At 47.8% G+C, this 22,569-nt stretch overlaps 3 protein-coding genes and 1 non-coding gene across 7 annotated transcripts; 1 reads left to right on the forward strand and 3 right to left on the reverse strand.

Moving 5' to 3' along the window:
• Window positions 1-515: 515 nt before the first annotated feature.
• On the reverse strand, window positions 516-7,458 carry LOC101485988 (uncharacterized). Of its 2 annotated transcripts, XM_076891245.1 has the most exons (4): window positions 7,320-7,458; window positions 2,641-2,771; window positions 2,141-2,203; window positions 516-1,880 (listed from the first exon to the last, which is right to left on the reverse strand). In XM_076891245.1, the coding sequence occupies exon 4, from the start codon at window positions 1,263-1,265 to the stop codon at window positions 855-857; it is 411 nt and encodes a 136-aa protein (XP_076747360.1). In that variant the 5' UTR covers window positions 1,266-1,880; window positions 2,141-2,203; window positions 2,641-2,771; window positions 7,320-7,458; the 3' UTR covers window positions 516-854. The 2 variants fall into 2 exon arrangements, with proteins under 2 accessions (XP_076747360.1, XP_076747361.1); XM_076891246.1 differs by lacking the exon at window positions 2,641-2,771.
• On the reverse strand, window positions 1,981-2,092 carry LOC111500913 (small nucleolar RNA SNORD89). Its single transcript, XR_002721307.1, has one exon. It is a non-coding gene; the product is annotated as a small nucleolar RNA SNORD89 (small nucleolar RNA).
• Window positions 7,459-12,717: 5,259 nt separating the features above from the next.
• entr1 (endosome associated trafficking regulator 1) lies at window positions 12,718-16,321 on the reverse strand. 3 transcript variants are annotated; one of them, XM_076891251.1, is made up of 9 exons: window positions 16,132-16,321; window positions 15,948-16,054; window positions 14,416-14,627; window positions 14,177-14,318; window positions 14,020-14,093; window positions 13,829-13,940; window positions 13,673-13,735; window positions 13,450-13,589; window positions 12,718-13,288 (listed from the first exon to the last, which is right to left on the reverse strand). In XM_076891251.1, the coding sequence occupies exons 1-9, from the start codon at window positions 16,172-16,174 to the stop codon at window positions 13,198-13,200; spliced, it is 984 nt and encodes a 327-aa protein (XP_076747366.1). In that variant the 5' UTR covers window positions 16,175-16,321; the 3' UTR covers window positions 12,718-13,197. The 3 variants fall into 3 exon arrangements, with proteins under 3 accessions (XP_076747366.1, XP_076747367.1, XP_004571694.3); XM_076891252.1 differs by having other exon boundaries at window positions 14,416-14,591; window positions 16,132-16,319; XM_004571637.4 differs by having other exon boundaries at window positions 14,416-14,510; window positions 16,132-16,313.
• A 44-nt stretch (window positions 16,322-16,365) lies between these two features.
• Window positions 16,366-22,493, forward strand: chek2 (checkpoint kinase 2). The gene is made up of 15 exons (XM_014410166.3): window positions 16,366-16,544; window positions 16,716-16,986; window positions 17,550-17,674; window positions 17,779-17,911; window positions 17,995-18,085; window positions 18,151-18,247; window positions 18,625-18,678; window positions 18,788-18,852; window positions 19,724-19,823; window positions 19,921-20,007; window positions 20,089-20,252; window positions 21,468-21,583; window positions 21,876-21,961; window positions 22,168-22,242; window positions 22,321-22,493. Exons 2-15 carry the CDS (start codon window positions 16,725-16,727, stop codon window positions 22,429-22,431), a joined length of 1,566 nt encoding a protein of 521 aa, XP_014265652.2. The 5' UTR covers window positions 16,366-16,544; window positions 16,716-16,724; the 3' UTR covers window positions 22,432-22,493.
• Window positions 22,494-22,569: the final 76 nt, after the last annotated feature.

The following is a 22,569-nucleotide window of genomic DNA, read 5'->3' on the forward strand; positions in this document are numbered from 1 at the left end:
TCGTTAAAGCAGGAGTGAGACGACTTCTTCGGTACAGGAATGATTTGAGGGATGTGGGAACGACAGCCTGGCTCACTGATGTACGACCATGCAGCGTTTAAAGCGTGGAAGTAATCACATTACTTTGAGTTTGATTCCGTAAAAATAACAGAAACAGCGTCCGCTGTTCACTCTGTGGGAAGAAAACTTCTTTCTACAGCAAAAAATTAAACTTCTAATCTGAGCGAGCAGCGAGCACGCTGCCACGGGAATGTGACATTCACAGAGAAACCCACGGATCCTCCCACTGACATGACCGCTGTGGGCAAACCTCCACCCGCCCCACTCCTGCTAAACAGCTGACAATAGATTTAAGAGCTGCTGAGTCTTTGATTTCATTCATTTCTTCTGTTTTACTTGCATCTGTTTGACAAAGCAGGTTCCAAAACACATGATTTTATTTTATGCTGGAATATGCAGAACACAGGTTTCAGTGTTAAACACGCTTCTTCAGTCAGAATTTAGTTTTTGCTGGATGCATCAAGTTAACAGAGTAAAACAAGTTTTAAAAAGAGACTTTTATATGATGATTATGCAGAATAAATAGAACTGGGCTGAAGGGTCTGTTGCTTTACTACATATTCAGGTGGAGCATCATGTTTTTTAAAAGTAACTAAGTATTAACGTAACTAATTACTTTTGAAAGTAAGTAATCAGGAAAGTAACAGGATTACATTCTTGAAGAAGTAATTAATAATTAGTAACTAATTACTTTTTTCAAGTAACTTGACCAACACTGTATATATGAGATACAGATATACATAATTACACCCAGCACGCCCCTGCGGGCGGTTTATCCTTCAAGCTCGGGTCCTCTACCAGAGGCCTGGGAGCTTGAGGGTCCTGCGCAGTATCTTAGCTGTTCCCAGGACTGCGCTCTTCTGGACAGAGATCTCCGATGTTGTTCCCGGGATCTGCTGGAGCCACTCGCCTAGCTTGGGAGTCACCGCACCTAGTGCTCCGATTACCACGGGGACCACCGTTACCTTCACCCTCCACATCCTCTCGAGCTCTTCTCTGAGCCCTTGGTATTTCTCCAGCTTCTCGTGTTCCTTCTTCCTGATATTGCTGTCATTCGGAACCGCTACATCGATCACTACGGCCGTCTTCTTCTGTTTGTCTACCACCACTATGTCCGGTTGGTTAGCCACCACCATTTTGTCCGTCTGTATCTGGAAGTCCCACAGGATCTTAGCTCGGTCATTCTCCACCACCCTTGGGGGCATCTCCCATAACCATTTAATATGGAGGGCCAGGAGTCCCAAAATGAATCAAACACATCATTAAATAATCTTTTAAATGTGTCATGAATTTAAATTGTAAATCAGTAATTTATTCAATGTTCAGTTCATTTTTATTTCGAACATATACATTCACCAACAGTCCATAACATCATCCATTCAGCTGTTTGAAAAGCAGTAGGCAGAAGTATACACTTATGTTTATACTTATTTAGCCCCCCTCAGGTTTACGTCTTAATCATTTCCTCGCCAGTCTATTTAAATTTGAACAAGTGTGTCAAATTAATAGAACTGTAATTTAATCATTCATATATTTAATAATTTATTTCCAGTTTTTTCATTCCCATGCATAAATAAATATACTGAACATTAGTTTGCAGAGTTTTGATCAGTGTGAGATTTGCTGCATTTGGCTGTTTAAAAACATTTAAACAGCAAATTAAAAACAAATTGTCCCAAACTGGCTGGAACGACACAGCTGGGAGAGTCTGGATCAGAGCTCACAGACCGCAGAGGCGCGTGATCAGAACTCCTCCTCTTTACTGCGGCACAGCCACAGACCATCCCGACACCGCGCTCACACAGGACGCCGTCAGGAAACTGCAGAAGAAGAAAAACAGGAAGTTTGCTGAACATGGGAATAAAACTGTCACGGTCACGTGACCCAACCTGCTCAGTCAGCTGTCTGGTCACGTGACGTTCTGGGATCAGACGAACGCTTCGGTCGATCTTTGTCACGGCGCCCCGCTCTGAGAACACACTGCCTGGCGGGGGCGCTACAATTCGGCCTTTTGTTCACATCATCTCCCAGAAGACCCGCCCACCCTGCGACATCACCACACACTCACATCAAACCTCACCTTTGTGGCTGAGGCGCCACCGATGACATCACAGCTCAGGATCAAATCAGAGAGCAGAGCCACCTGCAAGAACACAAACTGATGGTTAGATTGTAGCCGTGGACTCCGTGGAAGTCGTGGACGCCACGTGCCGCCTGGATCAGAGTACGCTTCAGTCCGGTTTTGTCACGGCCCCTCCCCTCTGTGAACAGACTGCTGTGGGAGGGGCTTCAGTCGGCCTTTTATTACATCACTTCCAGGCAGAGCGACATTTGACGGTGGAGGTTTAGTGTTTTTGGGTGAACTTTAAAGAAGTCAGATTTAAGAGGAGTCAGAGACATTGGTTCATTGATTATTGACAATCGTATTATTAGTTTCATGTAAACACTGAGGACGAGCAGACTCCCCGGCTCCTGCTTCGTTTCCTGCTCTCAGCTGAGTGAGGTGGACCCTGTAGAGCAGCAGGGTCATGTGACACACCTCAGTCTGAGCACGTCCCAGAATCCCACCCACCCGCTCACCTGTGCCGATGTCACAGCGGCTCGCGGTCCGTTTTCCCAGCATGCATCATTCACAGACACAGAACTTCAGCTGTAATGACTTCAGGTAAAACCACCTGCTGCCCCCTGCTGGCCGGAGCCTCCATTACAGTCTGCAGAGTCAGCAAAGAAAAACTGAAATAAACGTTCGGAGTCTCAAAGGCATTCAAACATGAATAAAGCCCCGCCCCCTATTTTCTTACTAGTCTTCATTTTGAGCTTCAGCTTCAGCAGGTTTCCAGAGTGGCTTTTCATTCGTTTGTCTTTTTTCCAATATCACTGTATTTATGACAAACGCCAGATTTATAAAACGCAGCAAAGATATTCGAACACAATAAACACGCCCATAAAGGAATTTTATCAAATTAACAAATAAAAACAATAAATGTAGTTTAGCTGAGTCCACAACATGGTTTCAGTTGTTAGGGAGCTACAGTGTTTGTGAGGGCCTGAGACGCTGAGGCAGAACTGCACCTGACAGCAGCTCCACAGCCACACCTGCTGGACACCTTCGCTACTGTCACATCTGGATTACAGTACACTGTGACACAGAGACCCACGGGGTCCTTTTTACATCTGTAACCATCAATAATTCTGATCAGCAGTCTCCAAAACACCTGCTGAAGGCTGAGCCTCAGTGAAGTGCGGTAACATCGCAAGGCTGATCTCTTTTAGGAAACTCGCCTCTCCGTCAGCCTCCACTCAAGCCATCTGCCTCCCGGCACCGGACGGGTAATCTGGCATACCAGGCAGATTACCCGCTGTGAGCCGGACAGCCCGTTGGTTCATTTCCATTACTGACGCTGGACTGAAGGACAGAGATCAGGGCGGGAGAAGCGACGGACAAACAACGCTGAACTGTGACAGTAGGGCTAGGCCAGCTCTGTTCTAGGAGGCCCTCTGGACCCAGTGGAGGTGGTGAGTGACAGGAGAACGGCGGCTAAGCTGTCATCCCTGATGGACAACATCTGCCACCCCATGCAGCAGACTGTGACAGCACTGAGCAGCTCCTTCAGTGGGAGACTGCGGCACCCACGGTGTGGGACGGAGAGATTTCGCAGGTCTTTCCTCCCCACTGCTGTCAGACTCCATAATAAAGACTTTAACTGATCAAACACATCCACACATGTGCAATAACACTAAGTGCAATACTTTTCTGGCATCGTATTTTTACTCAGTTGTATATAGTATTTGTATTCTATTTTTATCTTATTGTATATTTTATTCTATTTTATTCTAATGTATATAGTATTTATTCTATTCTATTCTATACTGTATTTATTCTTATTGTATTCTAATTTTTGCTTCATAACTTTTGCACTGTCCACTTCCTGCTGTGACAAAACAAATTTCCCACGTGTGGGACTAATAAAAGTTATCTTATCTTATCATACCGCTCACGGTAGCACCGGTGTCATGTTGGGCAATGATAGGAAAATGAAACATGGCGATAGAATATGGGTAAAACGTGCATGCGCAGTGCCTTTGTTTTCATACGCACACAGCGGAAAAATCATGGCGGCGACGCAGAATGAGGAGGACGAAAGTGGATCGTTGAATGAAACGGATGAACCAGAACTGGTTTGTAAAAATGCAGCTTCACTGGTGTGGAACTGGTTTAGCTTTCGTCCGTCAGATACACAACAAAGCACTATTTTTGGTGGAGCATGCTAGCGGGCCGCCGTTATTACCGTGTTGTTTGGAAAATACGGCGCACTTAAAATCTGAAAAGTCGACAGAGCCCCTTATAATCCCGTGTGCCTTATGTATGAACTCTGGTTGTGTTTACTGACCTCGAAACGATTTTATGTGCACGGCGCTCGAAAATCTGTCAGATGTTTCAGTACGACTTTGCTGAGCTACGAAGCCGCACCGCTTGAAGGATTGTTGGAGCGTTACGGCTATCGTAGGCGGAGCCTCGCGGAGTGATACGTAGTGTGCTTCAACATAATATAGACTATGTGCACGTTAGCATATGCTACTTCCGGTGTGGAAACTCCTGTGGGGAGCTTTGTTTCCGGTGTCCTATTCGCGCCTGGTTTACGGTCCAAAACAAGTTAAGCAAATGAATCAAGCGGCGATTTACATTTCTCTAGATGTCTCGGGCATTTACCCAACATATCTGTAAATGATGCTCATCGACTTGTCGATATTTTCCCCCGCGCCTCAGAGCAAAAGAGAAAAGGATTCAAATGTTATATTTCTCAGCTGTCCCTCGTTTATCGCGGGTGTTATGTTCTAAAAATAACCAGCGAGAGGTGAAATCAAGGAGCCGATTTTACTTTTGACGGTGCAAAACGTTTGGTGGACATCGTGGACATACAGCACTGCACTGCAGAGTCACACTGCTAGCATCGATGCAGCGATTCTGGACTGTACAGGAGAGACGGAGGAGATCGTCTGCAGCGATCAGGACGCAGGACACAATGTGACGTAAAAATAAGCAAACTTGCACTAAAAAATCTGAAACAGCGAGGTGAAAGGTGAAGCGCGTTATAGCGAGGGACCGCTGTAATTTTGAAGGTAAGTCACAACATACCCTTCGTACATACTAATGTATAGAAACCATTACCAGCAGTCATTCGTTTTTTGTGTGGCTTTTTTCACGGTTTGTTAACATGCTGTGTATCAGAATCAGAATCAGAATACTTTATTCATCCCGAGGGAAATTAGGGGTTACAGCAGGCAGCACGCTAATGGCGCATGCGCACTCACAAAGGAACCTTCTGACCAACTTTACACAAACATCACATTGGGCAGACATGTCAGAAGGTAGGCTGATAGGAAAAAAACAACGAAAATACACTACATGAGGTAAGAGGAGGAGAAAAAAACTCCACTCAGACTGAGCTCCTGGTGGAAGAACAGTTTGATAAAAGAAAAAACACCTCAGCACAAAAGCACATGACTATCAATACACCATAGAAACACGAGACAAGCAACAGGGGCGGGTAAAGGGTAAGAGAGAGCCGGCGTAGACAGCGCATCCGGTCCTGCAGCATCTGCGCTGGTCCAGTTGACTGCTATCATCCCCGGTAGGGCACAAGCATCGAAGGCGTTGGAAAGGGAGGGGGATGAGTGAGTGCTTGTCAGTGTAAGTGTGTGTGTGTGTGTGTCCATAGTTTAGCTGAGACAGTGTCCTTCGGCCTATCAGGCTAAGTAAACAGTCCTCCAGCCAATCCAGGTGTCCTTCATGGGGCGGGAAGAATAGTCATCACACAGTCGTTATCAGGGAGTTGTTTTGGTGGGCTCCAGCCTTGGGCCTGCAGCTGGCGCCGTGGTGTCCAAATGTTGAATATTGTTGATTTCTCCTTTGTAAGCAGCTCGAATTCTAGCACTCCGAGGCTGGTCTCTCGATCTCCCGTTGAAGAGCTGCGAGCCTCCCCATGATGGTATCAAACTTCTGTTCCGTGGTGTTGTCAGGCTTTTGATCAAATCCATAATTCTCTTTTAGGTTTAGAGAACGACAGTGAGAGACTGTTCCAGGGAAAGTAAATTCACACAAGACAAGACAAGGACATAGAGGCGAAGCAGGGAAGATAAGGGTGAGGAGGAGAGGAGAAAGTGCGACCGCCTTCGCTGAGAGCTCAAGAAGGAGGTGTAGGTGTGTACTTGACGAGCTGATCTCGACATAACGGGAAACATCTGGTTTGACTGTTCTTCACCTGTAGTTTGAATGCTGAACATTTGCCTGTTTAGATCATGAGACCAGTCACTACACAGAGATGTGAATGTGGACGATGTGTCTTCTGCTGCAGCGATGCAGCTCTGCTTGTGTTGAGTGATGTAAACAGCTGATCGATAAACTCTTTAAACTGATCATTAGATTTTTTATGACACAACAGCGGTGAGTGTTCCCACCTTCTCTTTGTAACTTAACACCATCTTTCCGTTTTCCAGTTTTGGACATGATTGTGGAGGATATATCTTCGCAGTAGCGATTGACCGCAAAGTAAAGCTACCGGAAATGTACAACCCCACATCCGGTCTCAAACCAGGAAGTTAGCATTGTCTCGTGCACAGGGTCTATTACTGTATTGTGTGTGTAGAGCCTCTTTTTAAGGTTTGTGGATGTTGTACATGGTTATGCTGAGGATATGTCGGCCGGTTTCCACTGGAAATGCCTTTTGGTTAAACTGTTAGCGAGCAATTTGCACTGTTAAATGTTTATATAACTTTAATGCAGATAAAAAACAGCTGGTTGATTAAGTGAACATACATTGATGGTTTTGCACTAATAAAGTGTCAATTATATCGTCAGTTATATCGTTATCGCACATTTTCAAATGTATATGGTGATAAATATTTTATCTGCCCTGCTCTATGTGACAGAGAAAAAGAAACTAAAACACGAGTGTGTCAAATACACCCAGGTGTTAGCAGCAGACAGCAGGGTGGGACGCGGTGACCGTGGACCACAGGCGGAGCCGCACAGCAGCTGTTGTAGATCCACGCACGGTCACTGAGACATAAACGCGACACTTACACAACGACACTAAAGCGACCGGAAGGATTATTTATGATGTAGCGCCGAGTCTGTGAATGACGTCACGCATGTCCTGACTTACATCATTTAAATCTGCAGAATATTCACCAACACGAGCAGAGAAATAAAACACACAGAAACACCGGAAGTGGGTCCTGGGAACCCTACGGCTCACCTGGTCGCCCCGCGGACACGTCCGCGTGGAGCGTCCCGTCGGGTCCCGGTCCACGTCTCAGGCGCACGTGGAGCTCGGATCATGACTGATTATTGAAGACTGATCTGATGAGAAGCCGCGAGTCCGGTCCGCCGACCAATCAGCGCCCACCACCCCGGCTGCTCGAAATTTATTGGTGGATGGAAAACAACGACACGGTGCGTTACCGCCACCGGCTGGCGCGGAGTGTGAACTGCAGCCCTCAGACAAGCCAAACATAAGGCTCGGGGGCCAGAGATGTGACGCACCACGGGGAGCCTACGCTCACATTTTGATCTAAAATGCTCTGTTCTGGGATGCACCCTGGACCCAGTGCAGGGGTGGGAGACAGAAGGACTCTGGCCAAAATAACATCTCCGATGGACAGAGTCTCCCAGCCCATGCATGTAGATGTTGTTGAACTGCAGAGCTCCTGCAGTGACAGGCTGATGCATCCTCGATGCATGAAGGAGCGTTTCCACAGGTCCTTCCTCCCTGCAGCTGTCAGACTGCACAATCAGAACTGCTCCCAACAAACACAGATGTTTACATCTGTGCTGTAACTGCAATAAGTTAATTAACCGATTCGCACTACAACCTGGTTTGCCTCTTACCTGTAGTTATTTAATTTAATTTAATAACTGTACAGTACTCTGTTTATAGTAACGATTGTCCTTAATGTAAATATGTAAGAAAAATTGTGTATGTTTCTGCTCTGTGTCCTGTTTGTTTGTATATGTGTCTTTTTGGCTGCTGTTACAACCAAATTTCTCCTTGTGGGACAATTAAAGGATTATTCTAAAATCTGACAAAATCATAAAATTAGAGAAGAAAGGTTTATTCTTTATATTTTTAAACCCACCAACACGTTTAATGAATCATTTTCTTGAAATACAAAAATGAACGTATGCACAAATTCTGGAGCCTATCCTGGCTCTGCGAGGGCGAGAGGCGGAGTCCACCGAAGGCGTCCGCTATGCACCAACTCCAACACTTCCTCACACGTACTGCGATGATGATAAGCTGGACTCTGCAGGTTTGATGTGAAGCCAGTGAGCCACATGACCTCGGGGTCAGTGTGTCTGCCAAACAAAGATTTACATTTTAAATGAAGGTTTTCCACATAAATGAGTTAAAACTACAAATTTGACCCTTTTGAATGATTTTCTTTACTTCATAAGTCCAGAAAACTTTCAGGGCTGAAAAACTACAAACACTGTAACACCCACTGCAAAACTCACAGTGTTGTTGATGCAGTGATCATCAGTATGAGGGCACATATCACAGTTTGATGTCTTTGACTTAGAGGGAAAATGCATTGTGGGTAAATTTTCAGCGTGGAGCCTGTGGGACAGGTGTGCGTTAACCTGATACCAGGATGGTCTCCTGGCTGGGACTTTCAGTCTTATGTGGAAACAGCCTGTGATTTGGTGCACTGGTGTATAAATATGGTGTTTCTTGTGGTGGTTAGCTGTGGCAGGAAGTCAGCATGAGTTCTGTGGAAAGTGACGAGTGGGTCAGGGTACCGAGTCATACGCTCACTTTTTCCTAAGAATCCTTCGGGTCACATGATCAGTGTCGGGTATATAAAGGCTGCATTTCTGTGAGGTCAGCAGCTCTCAGCCAATCAGACACCGTCTGCACGGTACGACTCCTCCCTCAGCATACGGGATCTACACCCATCTTAGTTTAGTACTTTCCAGTGTTTTTAGGATCTGACTGAAGCTTTAATCCTACTCACAGCACTTTGATCTGTATTTTAATGGGATTATAGACCCTGGCTCCATTCACATTAACAGCTCTGACTCCTATTATTACAGCTTATTGGAGTTCTGTCAGTGTTTCCTGTTGGAAGTTCACATTTCTGTCACGATATCGCTTTAAAACTCTGTTTGATGCAGAATCCCAGAAAGTCCCACATCAGCAAAGTGTGTCCGTCTCAGGCTGAGGACAAACGGGGTCCACTCAGTCCAGGCTCGCAGTGTGCTAGTCCACCCAGAAGCTGTGAAGAAGAGTATAAAAAGGCTGTGCCAGTGAGAGCTGCCATGGTTGTCATGGTAACAGAGCTGAGCATGCTCACTCTGAGCAGAAACCAGACTCAAGCATCCTGATTTTCTTCAATCCCTGTGATCTCTGAGGTTTGACTCCAGCAGCGATTATCGATCCTATCATCACTCCAATCAATCTGTTTGATTGGCTCTGTTTCAATAAAGTCACAGCCTTTCATTAGAGCTGGGCGATAGAACGATAACGATATGTATTGTGAAATAACTTTTTCTCGATAGAAAAATTTAACTATTGAGATAGACCTCACCGCTCTTGTCCTCTTAAAAAAAAAAAAACCAGCCAATCCAAATTAAGTAGCGCAGAGCCGAACCAATCACAGCCGCAGTGTCACGTCACGTGACTTGTTGCGTACAGCACAAGTGCCAAGCCGCACATGTGTATTTGTTTGGGAAGCAGCCAGCCGCCGTGCCGCCGGGTAACGGAGGAAATGAGTGTGCCGAGAGCGCGACCGAAGGTTACCGAGGAGAAAACAGACGATGGTTCCAACGCCGGAGAGATTGTCGAACGGAAGAGCCACAGAAGCTCCGTAGTGTGAAGGTATTTCTGCTATTTCAAGTCTGACAAAAACAGAGCAGCTGCACTGTAAATGTGCCGAAAGCAAGTCTGGAAATACAATAAAGCGGTGCAGCTCAGTCTCTGACTGGAAGCGCTAATTCGTCATTCGGCTTTTGTCAGACTAGTAACTGTTACAACTGTTTGAAAAGCTCAGCTATACAACAAGGAGAGGTCGAGAATTTCCTTTTAGTTCTCAGTTTATTTGATATTGACAAAAGTTAGTCAGTTTTGTCTGATCTTCTGTAAAACAAAGTAAGATTTATTTTTAGAATTAATATTTTATTTCTAAGTGGAATTGACAGTTTAGTCTGTTTTGTTTGTTCTGTTTTGAAACTTAAACGCTTTAGCGGCTGCCTTTTGTGTAGTTTGCAATATTTGCCTTTATTTATCTGAAAAAGTCTCATGTTCCCTAAGTACATCTACCCTGTTGAACTTATTATGAGAAATAAATATTTAAATCAAAACAAGCTGCTGATTATTTCACATTTTACGTGTGAGCAACGGCACATTTAAATCTTACAAATATAGTTATTTGGCTGATATCGTGATAGATATCGTTATCGCCTGAAATGAAAAAAACATATCGTGATATGAAAAAATCTTATATCGCCCAGCTCTACTTTTCATGTGTCAAAGCTTCACCCTCTGTTGGTCTTCCTTGGTCTCTTGTGTTCTGGGGGCCTCTGGATGTCTGGAGTTTTGATCTCCTCCACACCTGCTTCATGCCCTGGAGGACGGGGCTGTGGCCCCCCCACACCCTCTAGCAGATCATTACATGAAGGAACCTTTTAAAAACAAGCGCGTCCATGCTCACAGGTGTACACACGGGTGATCACACCCACAAACTACACCCTTTTTGGCTCCTACCTCAAAGCACACTGTGTTCTGTTGATCTTATGTGCTGCACAATAATGTTTAACATTTAGTATTTACTGTCATATTCCCATATATCATTGTGATGTTGTTTATTCTATTACTCTTGTTCTCTTCTGCTTGCTTTCTTTTTTCTTTCTCAGCAGGTGATCCAGGTGATTGATATATGCATTTTTTTTCCTGCTCATTCTGTTGGTTTTTGTTTTTTGCCCTTCTCCCCCGTCCCTCTTTTCAGCTGTTTCTCTTTCTTTCTCCCCTTCTTTCCCCCAGTCAAGTCTGTCCCGTATTCAGTAAGTGAAAATAAAATAAACAATAAAAGGTGAATCAAATGGACCATTACGGCAAGGCTGGGATGGTCAGTTTGGTAAAGTAAATCCGTTGGGCATCTTTCTTTGCCTTTAGACAACAATTCTGATGCAAAAGAGCCAAACGGGACAGGCAAAATAAATAAATAAATAAAAATCCCAATATAAAGTGAGAGAACACTCTCGATCGTCCCCACAAACCCTCCACACCACATCAGGCACAAAACGAGACCTCGGATCAGGCGAAAAGCAGGAAGCGAAGCCGTCCGTTAACACCGGCACGCCATATCCATCCACTGACATTTTGAAATTCATATAACTCTGTTATAATTCAAACAAAACATTTTCATGACTTTTCCTGAAACGGACTTTTTCATCAAACAGGGAATTTTGAGTTGTGTGTGATCAAAAGAAAAAGATTAAGACCACCTAAAACTGCCCGACGTCATTTTGACTCCTTGGGAATGGATGTAAAACTATTGCCTAGCAACACTTACCGTTTACACGCATGTTGATATGAAGGCGGCTGTACCATGAGCTAAAGCGAGCAGACATTCATCCTTTTAAGTACCTTAAATAAATAAAGTAAACTTCATTTAAAACCAGTCCTAACTCACAGAGCTCCAGTTCATCTAACATTTTCTTCCATTTCACTTTTACTCAGTGCTACATCCTGGACTCTGTTTGGCTGCAGTTCACACTCCACACCAGCAGGTGGCAGTAACACACCATTTCTTATTATTGAACATTTTTATTTAATCATTATTAAACATCAGGTCTCTCTGTTGGTACATATTAGTTGGTCTGCCTGGTTACAGCAGGATGTAAGTTAGCTTAAACGAGTCAACAGTCCCGAGTCAGTCGAACGATCGGAGTCCTCGAAGCGACGCCAGCTCAGTTTAGGCTTTCTGTGTATTTCTCATGGCTTCATCTGCTGTTCTGTTTTCTGTGGCTCATATTTTTCATCCATTCTCTTCCTCTCATCCAGGTCAGGGTCACGGGGGGTGGGGCTAAAACTTTCCCAGGTGCCTGTGGGTACAGGGTACACCCTGGACGGGTCTACCACAGGGCACACACAGACAGACACACACCCAGTCACCTGTTTTATATTGTGTATCATAGTTGGTTTTGTATATGTGGGTAATGACCTGTCTGATCGACTGTATCAGACATCATGCTTTCTCTTATTTACTTGTTCTTGTTTCCTGGTTGTCTCTTTAGCCAATCGTGTTTTTCTCGATGAGACGCAACAAATACGAAAGCTGCACTTCTGCACGGGCGGTGAGGATGTTCCCCTGTTTTATACGAAGTAGAAGCTGCAATCAGTTTTGGAAAAAGTCACGCATACATCCTTATTTATCCAGGTAAACACTCTGACACGCCCCCTTGGAGCTGGGACATACAAGATGGCATCTTTACCTTATGTTACACTAACGCTGGCGATCAGGATACAGCCGGTTACAACCTGCCAAGATAACCCAGGATTTGATCTGCGCATTGGGGGGGTGGCGTGTGCCACATTACAAACCTGACACGAGCTCAGCACGAATACATGAATGTTTACAGAACAATGAAACCGCTTCAACTTTGTTTTATCCTATTTTATGTTTTCTGCTTTGACTACTTTTGTCAACAGATGTGATATATAAATAAACTTGAACTTGCTGCCAACAGGGGGAAAAAAGACTATTGAAGCTCAGTGCACGAAGCCCCCAGACCCTCCCGTTCTCCCCGTAGTGGTCCGAGGGATCCTCCAGGAATGGTGACGCTACGTTCAGGACAGCTGATTGGCCTGCCACCTTCAGGAAACCGACGTTAACCCTGAAGTCACCCGGATCAGCCAAAAAGTCGTCTTTGTGGTGCACACCTCCGATCATCAGAGCGCTTTACTATCACAGAGTTTATGAATCAACATGATGCTCGGCCCTCACACAGTCACAGTCCACCAATCAGCAGTCAGCATAGCTGGGGCCTTCCAAAATAAAATACCTGCTGACCTCTGATCTCACAGACAGACCTCTCCTGGATGTTTCCATGACAACCAGGAGGTCCGAAGGAGTTCAGGACTCTGAGTTCAGGGAGGAGATTTTATCGATGGACTGCAGCAGCTGAGACACCAAACGCAGAGTCTCTGCTTCCCCCAGCAGCTGCCTGCAGAGACAGGTGAGACAGAGACAGGTGAGACAGAGACAGGTGAGACAGACACAGGTGAGACAGACACAGGTGAGACAGACACAGGTGACAGGGAGAGAGTAGCAGCATTAACAGCTTGGTGTTGTGGCTGATGGCTGTATGTGTCTGCAGGTACTGACCTGATGGAGGAGTGGGCGTGGCTCGCCATCTTGTTCAGGTAGTCGGATGCCACCTGAGCATTTTGCCTCATCGTCATGACGACCTGAGACTCCATCGACTTCAGACCGTTGTTCTCAGCCCGCAGAGAATCCACCTCGGCCTCAAACACACACACACACACACACGCGCTGATACACACAGCCAGCAGATTATCAATAATCAATGATTCATTCTCCATCTCACCTGCAGCTGCTGTAGCTCCGCCTTCAGTTTGGAAACGGCGTTCTCCGCTTTCACCGCTCGCCTCTAACATGGACAGACGTAGAGTATTTTTACACACACAATCTCACACACACACACACACACACACGTTCATGCAAACACTGTGTTTGTGTGTACCGTCATCAGGTGGAGGTTCTGCTCCACAGAGTGAACCATGCTCTCCAGGTCCTGGGCCTCCTTCTCTTCCTGACGCCTCCTCTGCAGCAGCTCCTCCGAGAGCTGCGACGCCCTGGGAGACAGAGGCATGCTGGGTAAATGATTGGTCAGCGACATATTGCGGCGCTGTCCTGTGATTGGTTGGTACAAACCTGCGTTCGTTCACTTCGGCTCTCCTCTGCAGCTCCCTGACGGTCCTCCTCAGTGCTGCGTTCTCCTCCTTCAGCTGAGACAGAACAGGAGCTCGTTAATACGCCTGTTCTGCTTTGTCCCACGCTCCCTGAACTAAGCGCTCCGTGGTTGGGTTACCTGCTGCGTCTGGCTGCTCTTGGCACTCCTCCTCCTGCAGAAGGTGGCTGGCTCAACCATTGAGGTCTCGTCATCTCCTTCATAGTTCTCTCCTCCTCCTACTGCACCTCCTCCTGCAGCTGCTTCAGGTTTGGAGGAGAACCTGGTGACACAGGTGAAGGTGACTTCACGGCAGGTGCAGTTTCATCTGCACAGAAGCTGCTCGGACATTTTTACGCCCCGCCCTTCATCCGACTCACCTGGTCTCCTCCTCTTCTTCTTCCTCCTCTGTGCACAGGGAGGAGGTGCTGCCAATGCCTGACTGGAAGCTCCGCCCCCACTCCTCCTCCTCCTCCTGATGAGACAGACAGAGGCTGTGTGAGGCGGGTCGGGTGTATCCTTCGTAGTCCACGCTATCCCAGGATTCACTGCGAATCTGAGGTTGAAGAAATGTTTTGGAAAAAATGGCGGCCTGTCGAAGGGAAGCGGTCCAGAAACGGACGAATGTTAGCATAACGAAGAATCTGAAAACATGTTAAACTCAGCTAACCTTCGGCGAAGTTAGGTGACGTTAGCGATATCTAACATGGCTCGGGTCGTACGAGCTTTGGTCTGTTTGTCGCTGTGAAGCCAAACGTACGTCAACGTTTACACCGAGCAGACGGTTAAGGCTGTGCGCCAAGTGTGTTTATGGGGACCAAACATCTGGCCCCTGGACTGTGCTGAGGACACAGACTCAAGCATGCTGCGCTGAAGTTCTCATCCTGTGTAAGCTACTAATGATAGACAGACCGTGTGCTTAGAGGAGAAAACTGTGTTTTCATCTGTTAACAGATATTTGATCAAGTTTTCTGCCTTTGTTGTTAACGGCGAATCAGTCGCAGGTATTGAATTTGAACTGAAATGTACGAAATTATATTCCATAACCAACACGCTGCTAGTTTCACGCTATTATGGGTAGGCGGAGCCTAAAGAAGCACAGGCTCCCGGTGTGATTGGTCCTTTTGATGGACACTTCAGATTACACTGTGGCAGCGGCAGAAACACTGTTTTTAACTGTCCAGCCGTGGAAATACTGACACCTGTCAGTGGGTTGTTGATGTCGAAGCATGAAGGAGGGGCCTAAGGGAACACCTGTCACCATCTTACAGTGACTGCAGCCATTCCCCAACCCTCTGTGAGTGGGACTCATCAGTGGGTTAGAGTGGGCCCATACTGCTGTGTCAGTCGTTATGCAGATGTGCTGTTTATAAGGTTGGAACCTGCAGTCAGCTGACACCGAAGGAGTCACCTGATGATGAGACTCCCACTGAAAACGTCCAGATGAACACAACCAGCTTTTTGGGATTTTCCTAACCTTGAACTGAACATGAGCAACACCAAAGAGATGGTGGTGACCTTCTCCAGCAGGCAGCGTGGTTCTGTGCTCACAGCTGTGACACGCGTGTGTTTGTGACGGAGACGCTGTTTTCTGCAGATTTTGAGAAACAGCAGCTGAGCTCAGGTCACCTCTGCAGTTTCATGAGAACAGTTACAGCAGCATGACGTGGGCTGAACACTCAGCGTGGGGCCGATGGACGGTTTGAGTCTGAGCTGTGAGCCGATTACACGCTCGGCCCACAGCGATCACATCCACGACCGCCACAGCGCAGCGGTTTGAAGTTTGTGTCACTCTTTTAAATATGCACATGTACACGCGTGTCACAGCTGTGAGCACAGACCCACTCTGTGTTTGTGCTCGCTGCCTTAGGACAGAGGTGCACCTCCAGCTGTGCAGCTGTGCAGCTCTGACCTCAGTGCGTGCCTGCTCCGGGTCCGGGTCCTGGTTCTTCCAGCGCAGAAACTCTCTGAAGGAGAACGGGTTGAGCTCCTCCGCCTCCACCCCCTCCACCTCCTCATCTGCACACACAGAACAGCTGGAGCTGTGACGGAGGCTCACATGGCGACTGCAGACCCCCTCCCCCCCGGACACTCACCGTCTGTGATGATCAGAGTCTTGCCGCCTCTCTGGTTGGACATGTCGGACTCGCAGACAGACACGTGGCTCGCTCCGCGCCCTGACTTCCGTTCACGTATCGATCATAACTATCGATCAGCCTCTGAATCTCCTCTGCGGGACCAAACCAAACCCGGAAACACCAGCCGACGGCTCCCGGTGCACGTGATCCACATTCACACTTATCATTGGCTGGAACCACTTCGTGACGTCAGAGAAAAAATAGCCCACAAGGAAGCGCGTGTCCCGCAAGGTCCCGGTCAAGAAATCGAAGCACGCGTCGCGGTTCGTGGACGCGCAGAGACCCGGATGCTGGTTCTGGCTCTGCTGGGTGCAGAGCTCGCTGAGAAGGCGCGCGCATGCTGACAGCACCGGCGGGGTTCCGGTTTCACGGTGAGTGTGAGTCTCGGACACGCGGTCTGTGTTTGAACGCTGCCACAGTGGGGCGTGGGGATGTTGCACTGTGTGCTCTGGGGCTCCGAGCCCACGGATGTCCACGATCCTGCGGCAGAAACCCAAACTCTTCTTCTCTTGTTCTTGATTTTGTCTCTCATGTGTCTGCAGAGCTGAAGGATGTCTGAAAAGGGGACTCCTGAGGGGGAGCGTCCTCAGTCCCAAACCCAGTCCACCCTGTCCCCGTCCCAGGCCAAGTCCCAGTCCCAGCCTGGTTCCAGTTCATCCAGTGGGCCCAGCTCAGCCAGTCAGTCGTCGAGTGGCTCGGGGACTCTGAGCAGCGTGGACACCATCCCCGTAACGCTCGCGTCCGTCCCAGAGGAGCCCGAGCCGCAACCCTGGGGCCGCCTACTGCCCATGGTCCCGGGCTTCAGGAGCCACGGTACCGCTGCTCACAACACGCCGGCTCGTCCTCTGTTCACTCTGTTCTTAATCAGGTTCCATTAAACTGAACATATTGTGCTGTGTCTGGAAATAGTAATTAGTAGAATTAGCAGCAGAATTAGCATAATCAGCCAGCCGAGCTCTGCTGTTCCATACTTTAAATAACACATGAAGTAATCAGGATACTTCTGTTCAGCAGACAGTGCTTCAGGTGTGACAGATCTTTAGACTGTAGATAAAAGATGGACGTGGCATCCTGGTTTTTTAACACCTCTTCCTGTTTCAAGCAGTGACCAAAGGATGAGCTAGCTGCTGCTGCTAATTAGCAACCAAATAAAATCCCAGAATTGCAGGTTTTGTAATTCCACGGGGGGATAGAAGACTGCATAGAGGAGCACTTCCTGTTTCCTGTTTGTTTGTTTACAGACTGCATAGAGGAGCACTTCCTGTTTCCTGTTTGTTTGTTTACAGACTGCATAGAGGAGCACTTCCTGTTTCCTGTTTGTTTGTTTACAGACTGCATAGAGGAGCACTTCCTGTTTCCTGTTTGTTTGTTTACAGACTGCATAGAGGACCAGTACCTGTTTGGACGGGACTCCAAGTGTAACTACGTCCTGGAGGATCCAAATGACCGAAATTCCAGAAAGTTCCGAATCTACAGCAAGAAACACTTCAGGATCTACAGAGTGAGACTACTGCAGTACTACTACCACTGATATTAGCACTGATCGTACTGTGAGTACTGCGCTCACGGGGCTTTAACGTCGCCCTCTCCACCTGTGTGTGTCAGGAGGGCTCGGAGGTCTTCGTGGAGGACCTCAGTAATAACGGCACTTTTCTCGATGGGATTCCGATCGGGAAAGACAAGAAGCTTCCTCTGGTCAATAACGCCGTCATCTCTCTGGCTGAACAACGAAACCGAGGTGACTCCGCCCACAAGAACAGCACCTGAAAACACCTGGACACCCTGGTGCCGGTCTCACCTCCTGCTCATGTCTCTCTGCAGTCTTTGTCTTCATCGACCTGATGTCGGACGATCAGTCCAGCCTACCCAGAGACCTGCAAGACAAATACCTACTGACGCGACGCATCGGCACGTGAGTTGTTTCGTGGCGTTGTGATGTCATTTCCTGTGCCACCCTGCTGACTGTGTGTGTTTCAGAGGAGTGTGTGGCGAGGTCCGGCTGGCTTTCGAGCGATCCACCTGCAGGAAGTTTGCAGTGAAAATCATAAACAAGAAGAACTTTCAGTCTGAAGGGGTGAGTCGCCTCATCTGCTCTCTGATTGGCTGAGACCCGCTGCTCGTTTCTTTCGACTGCGTGTTTGTCAGCAGGTGTGATGGTGTCAGTTCATTTATGAATTTTAATAGCGTCAAAAATGCAGACACCCCTCTCTGTCAAACTAACAGTGCACTGCATGAAATCACCACTAGGGGGGTGGGAAACTCTCAGTACACTGCTTAATTTAAATATTTCTGGTGCCAGCCAATCAGGTATTGAATTGAACTCAGTTTAACCCAATGAAATGTCAGCAAGGTGTGAAAACACAGATACCTCCCAGAGAACTACAAACATGGCGTCTCAACCTTATTTTGAGTTGAAGGGGAACAACAACTTATTTTTCTGTCCAATCACAGACGGCGACACGAAACGCAAAGACGGAGATTGACATCCTGCAGAGGGTCGACCACGTGAGTAACACCAACGAAGAAGAAAAAGCACAAGTACAGGAACGCTCCTTTATCGCCAGTAACAACACTCATCCTTCCTTTCCTTCTCTTCACTCCTTGTCTCCTGCAGCCTTGTCTCATAAAGACGGAGGACTTCTATCAGACGGAGGAAAGTTTCTACATCGTGTTGGAGCTGTGCGTGAAACTGCACCTGTCTCTCTCACCCGTCTCTCAGGCCACGTCCACACTAATACGTTTTTGTTTTTTTCTCTCCGTTTTGGCCTCCCGTCCAAACTGAGACGCCATTTTTGCTCAAGGAAAACGCCGCGTTTTGAAAACTGATACATTTGAACACGGTGCTTTTCCAAAGAGTTGCCAACACTGGTGTGACCCGAGTGGACAAGGCCAAAATTGGCCTTATTCAGTTCTGTCTGTCCCCTCCCAAGACTGATATGGACAACCAGATCGTGGTGTCAGACTACGCCCAAATGGACCGCGTGTTGCGGGAGGAGCGTGCTTACATCCTCAACTTGGTAAAACAGATTAAGAAGGCTTATCACATAGTCATGTGATGCAGTCATGTGACCAATTAAACTGAGATAGCGGAGGGCGTTACACAGCAGTTGTTTTGTTTGACAGCCCTATTAAAGATCAACATCAGCCTGTACATGCTCCTGAGAGCTTTTCTTCAAATTCTTTAATTCTCACTCGCTTTTGCAACTTTGTACTTTTGTGTTACTTGCAGCAACGACTCCACCTCATTGTGAGTCTATTTAAAAAACTCGGTGCTTTTCCTCCACATTTTGCCGACGTGTCAACGAGCCGGAACGTAAATAAACGGCAGACAGAAATGAGGCAGGTCGAATCTTCTTGCGTTTCACGCATGTGCAGGACTGGAACGGAAGCGTTTTTGGCCGTTTCAATGTGGACGTACAACTCTGTGAACGCTAGTGTGGACGCAGCCTCTCTCTCACCTGTGTCTCTCTCTCACCTGTGTCTCTCTCTCACCTGTGTCTCTCTCTCACCTGTGTCTCTCTCTCACCTGTGTCTCTCTCTCACCTGTCAGGATGGAGGGGGGGGAGCTGTTCCACAGAGTGAAGTCGAAGCAGCAGCTCAACGAATCTGTTGCCAAACTTTATTTTTACCAGATGCTTCGTGCTGTGGAGGTTAGCTGGTGTTGCTATGGTAACGAGCACGCGCACACACACACAAACACACACAGGTGCAGCGACTGTAACTGTGTGTGTGTGTGTGTGTGTGTAGTATCTCCACAGTAACGGGATCATCCACAGAGACCTGAAGCCGGAGAACATCCTGCTGTCCTCACAGGACGATGTGTGTCTCATCAAGGTACGTGCGCTCACCTGCAGCATCACCTGCAGCATCACCCCCTCCTGAGTGTGTGTGTGTGTGTGTGTGCGCGCGCGTCAGGTGACGGACTTTAACCAGTCACGGATCCTGGAGGAGGCGGTGCTGATGAGGACTCTGTGTGGGACTCCATCTTACCTGGCTCCGGAGGTGTTCACGCACGCGTCCACCACAGGTTACGGGCTCGCCGTGGACGCCTGGAGCCTCGGCGTGCTGCTCTTCGTCTGGTAGGCTCCGGCCTCCTGCTGCAGGGTGATGATGGATGATTTGTGTTGTCAGGGAAACGCTTTCGTTCATTCACCTGTCGCGCCGCCTCGACTCGTGCGCTCGCTCGTTTGCCCGCCTGGTTACCCTCGGCACATGAAAACAGAGCCGCTGCCGGCACGCCAGAGTCTGTTTCTACTTCCTGCGTGGAGCCATTGACATCGATCGCACAATTGATCTATATTCAGACGAAAAAAACTTCAGAGTAGAAAAACTTTATTTTTTTCTGTAAAGCCCACAAACATGTTTAACGAATCATTTTCATAACTTGAAGTGCAAAAAGAAATTTTACATTTCTAAATAAAACAATTACAACACAACACTCTGACCGCACTCTTCAAACTTCCCCCTCTTCCTAAACAACCAAGTGCCACATGTTGCCATATCATTTTTTGATTGGTTGACATGGTACACAGTAACACCAATAGGGAAGTGTTTGCTAGCACTGCCCGTTCTTCCTGCTGTAAACACAGTTTTATTCAGAAAAACGTGGCGTGTACTTTTATCATAACCCATTCAGACTCTATCAGAACTGGTATAAAGTTTGAAGTCCGCACCTTCGACCCAGGTTGAAACGAGACTCTGGGTCGCTGGTTGCTGTGTCGTCTTAAATTGGTCGTGTGATTTTGACGCGCCGGTACCTCTGTCGACCCCAGAGTGTTAAACGTGCTCGTGGGCATCGGCTGCTTTTACACCCATGTTCAGTCCCTGGTCACCTGACCTTTGACCTCAGAAAGGCTCCTCCCTGGGATGAATCCGTATTACATACAGACAGAAAACGCTGGCTGTCAGCGGCAGAGTCTGACAGAAACTGCATTTCTGCAGCGACCGGCTGATTCCCGAGACCTCGGCACGCGTCGCTGTCCGAGGTGTTCACAGCGTCCTACGCCTGCTCACACCACCAACGAAGAAGAAGCAGAATACGCGTCCGCTTTTTATCCCTGTAGGACTCGGTTTCCATAAATGACTCGTGGTTTACGAGTCATTTATGGAACTTCGGCGGCGATGTCACCTGGCTCCTGCAGGCGTGTGACTGTCGAGGAAGCCGCAGAGAAACAGCCAGGGTCAGAGGTCAAACATCTCCACCTGAAAGCTGTGAAAATTTCTATGTAACGTTTGATGATTTGCTGAAACTCCAGCTTCATCACTGAGTCCTCCTCTCTCTCCTCCCGTGTCAGCCTGGGAGGTTACCCTCCGTTCCACGAGAGCTTTGGTCATCAGTCGGTCACCGATCAGATCATCAGAGGAGAGTTCACCATGGTTCAGTCCAAGTGGACGAGCGTCTCTGATCAAGGTACGAGCTGCTTCAGTTAAACTTTATCGATACTGTTAGTGATGACTGGCTCGCTGTCGGGCGCTCGCTGAGATTTTTCTAGAAATGAGCAAACGAGAGCCACTCACACCGCAGAGTCACCGTCAGGCTCACGGTGTGTTCAGGTGTGTCAGTGAGTCACTGCGTGTTCCACAGTGCGTCGGGGGGCTCAGGACTTTTGCACAGCACTGTTTTGGTTCCATCTTGTTTGGAACCTGAGGGTGAAAGGCGGAGCTTCCTGTGTTTGGACTCATATGACCCGTTTGTGTTTCAGCCAAAGACGTGGTGAGGAAGCTGCTGGTCGTTGATCCGATGAAGAGGATGAGCATCGAGGAAGCTCTGCAGCACCCCTGGCTACAGGTAACGCCTCACCTGACGCCCCGCCCCCCCCACCCAAATAACCACACACCAGGCTGTGTTCAGTGTTTTTGTAGTGACTCCGCCCTCAACGATGGCGGTTGGCTGTCTGCAGCACAGCTGACGCCACAGCAGCAAGTCTTAAGAGGGTTAAAGATGTTCAGGTGCATTGTGGGAAGTGTAGGCTGCTCACTCTGTGATGGTTGCAGGACCAGAAGATGTTGGAGACGGCGCACAGGCTCATGTACCCGTCTGCAGAGGGAGGGGGGGGTGCTGCTGCCATGGTAACCACACATACACAACCACACACACAGTACAACCATGACTCTGCCTCCTGATCCATTGAGCTCCTCCCCCTGCAGGAGGCGGAGTCGACCTCAGGAAGACACCTGAGGAAACGAGGACGAGAAGGAGATGGCGAGGAGCAACATCCTGCCAAACGGAGCCAAGGCCCGCCCTCTTCCTCTGTGTAGTCACGTCTCTGCTGCTGAACCTGGTGTAAATAAAGTTTTCTAATAAAGATTTTTACATTTTTGCTGAGTCTCTTTAATGTGCTCGTTTGAACACGCCTACAGCGCCGCAGCTCCTCCTCCAGCCTGCGGGGGGCGCTC

Source organism: Maylandia zebra, linkage group LG12, assembly GCF_041146795.1.
Source record: "Maylandia zebra isolate NMK-2024a linkage group LG12, Mzebra_GT3a, whole genome shotgun sequence".
NCBI lineage: Eukaryota > Metazoa > Chordata > Actinopteri > Cichliformes > Cichlidae > Maylandia > Maylandia zebra.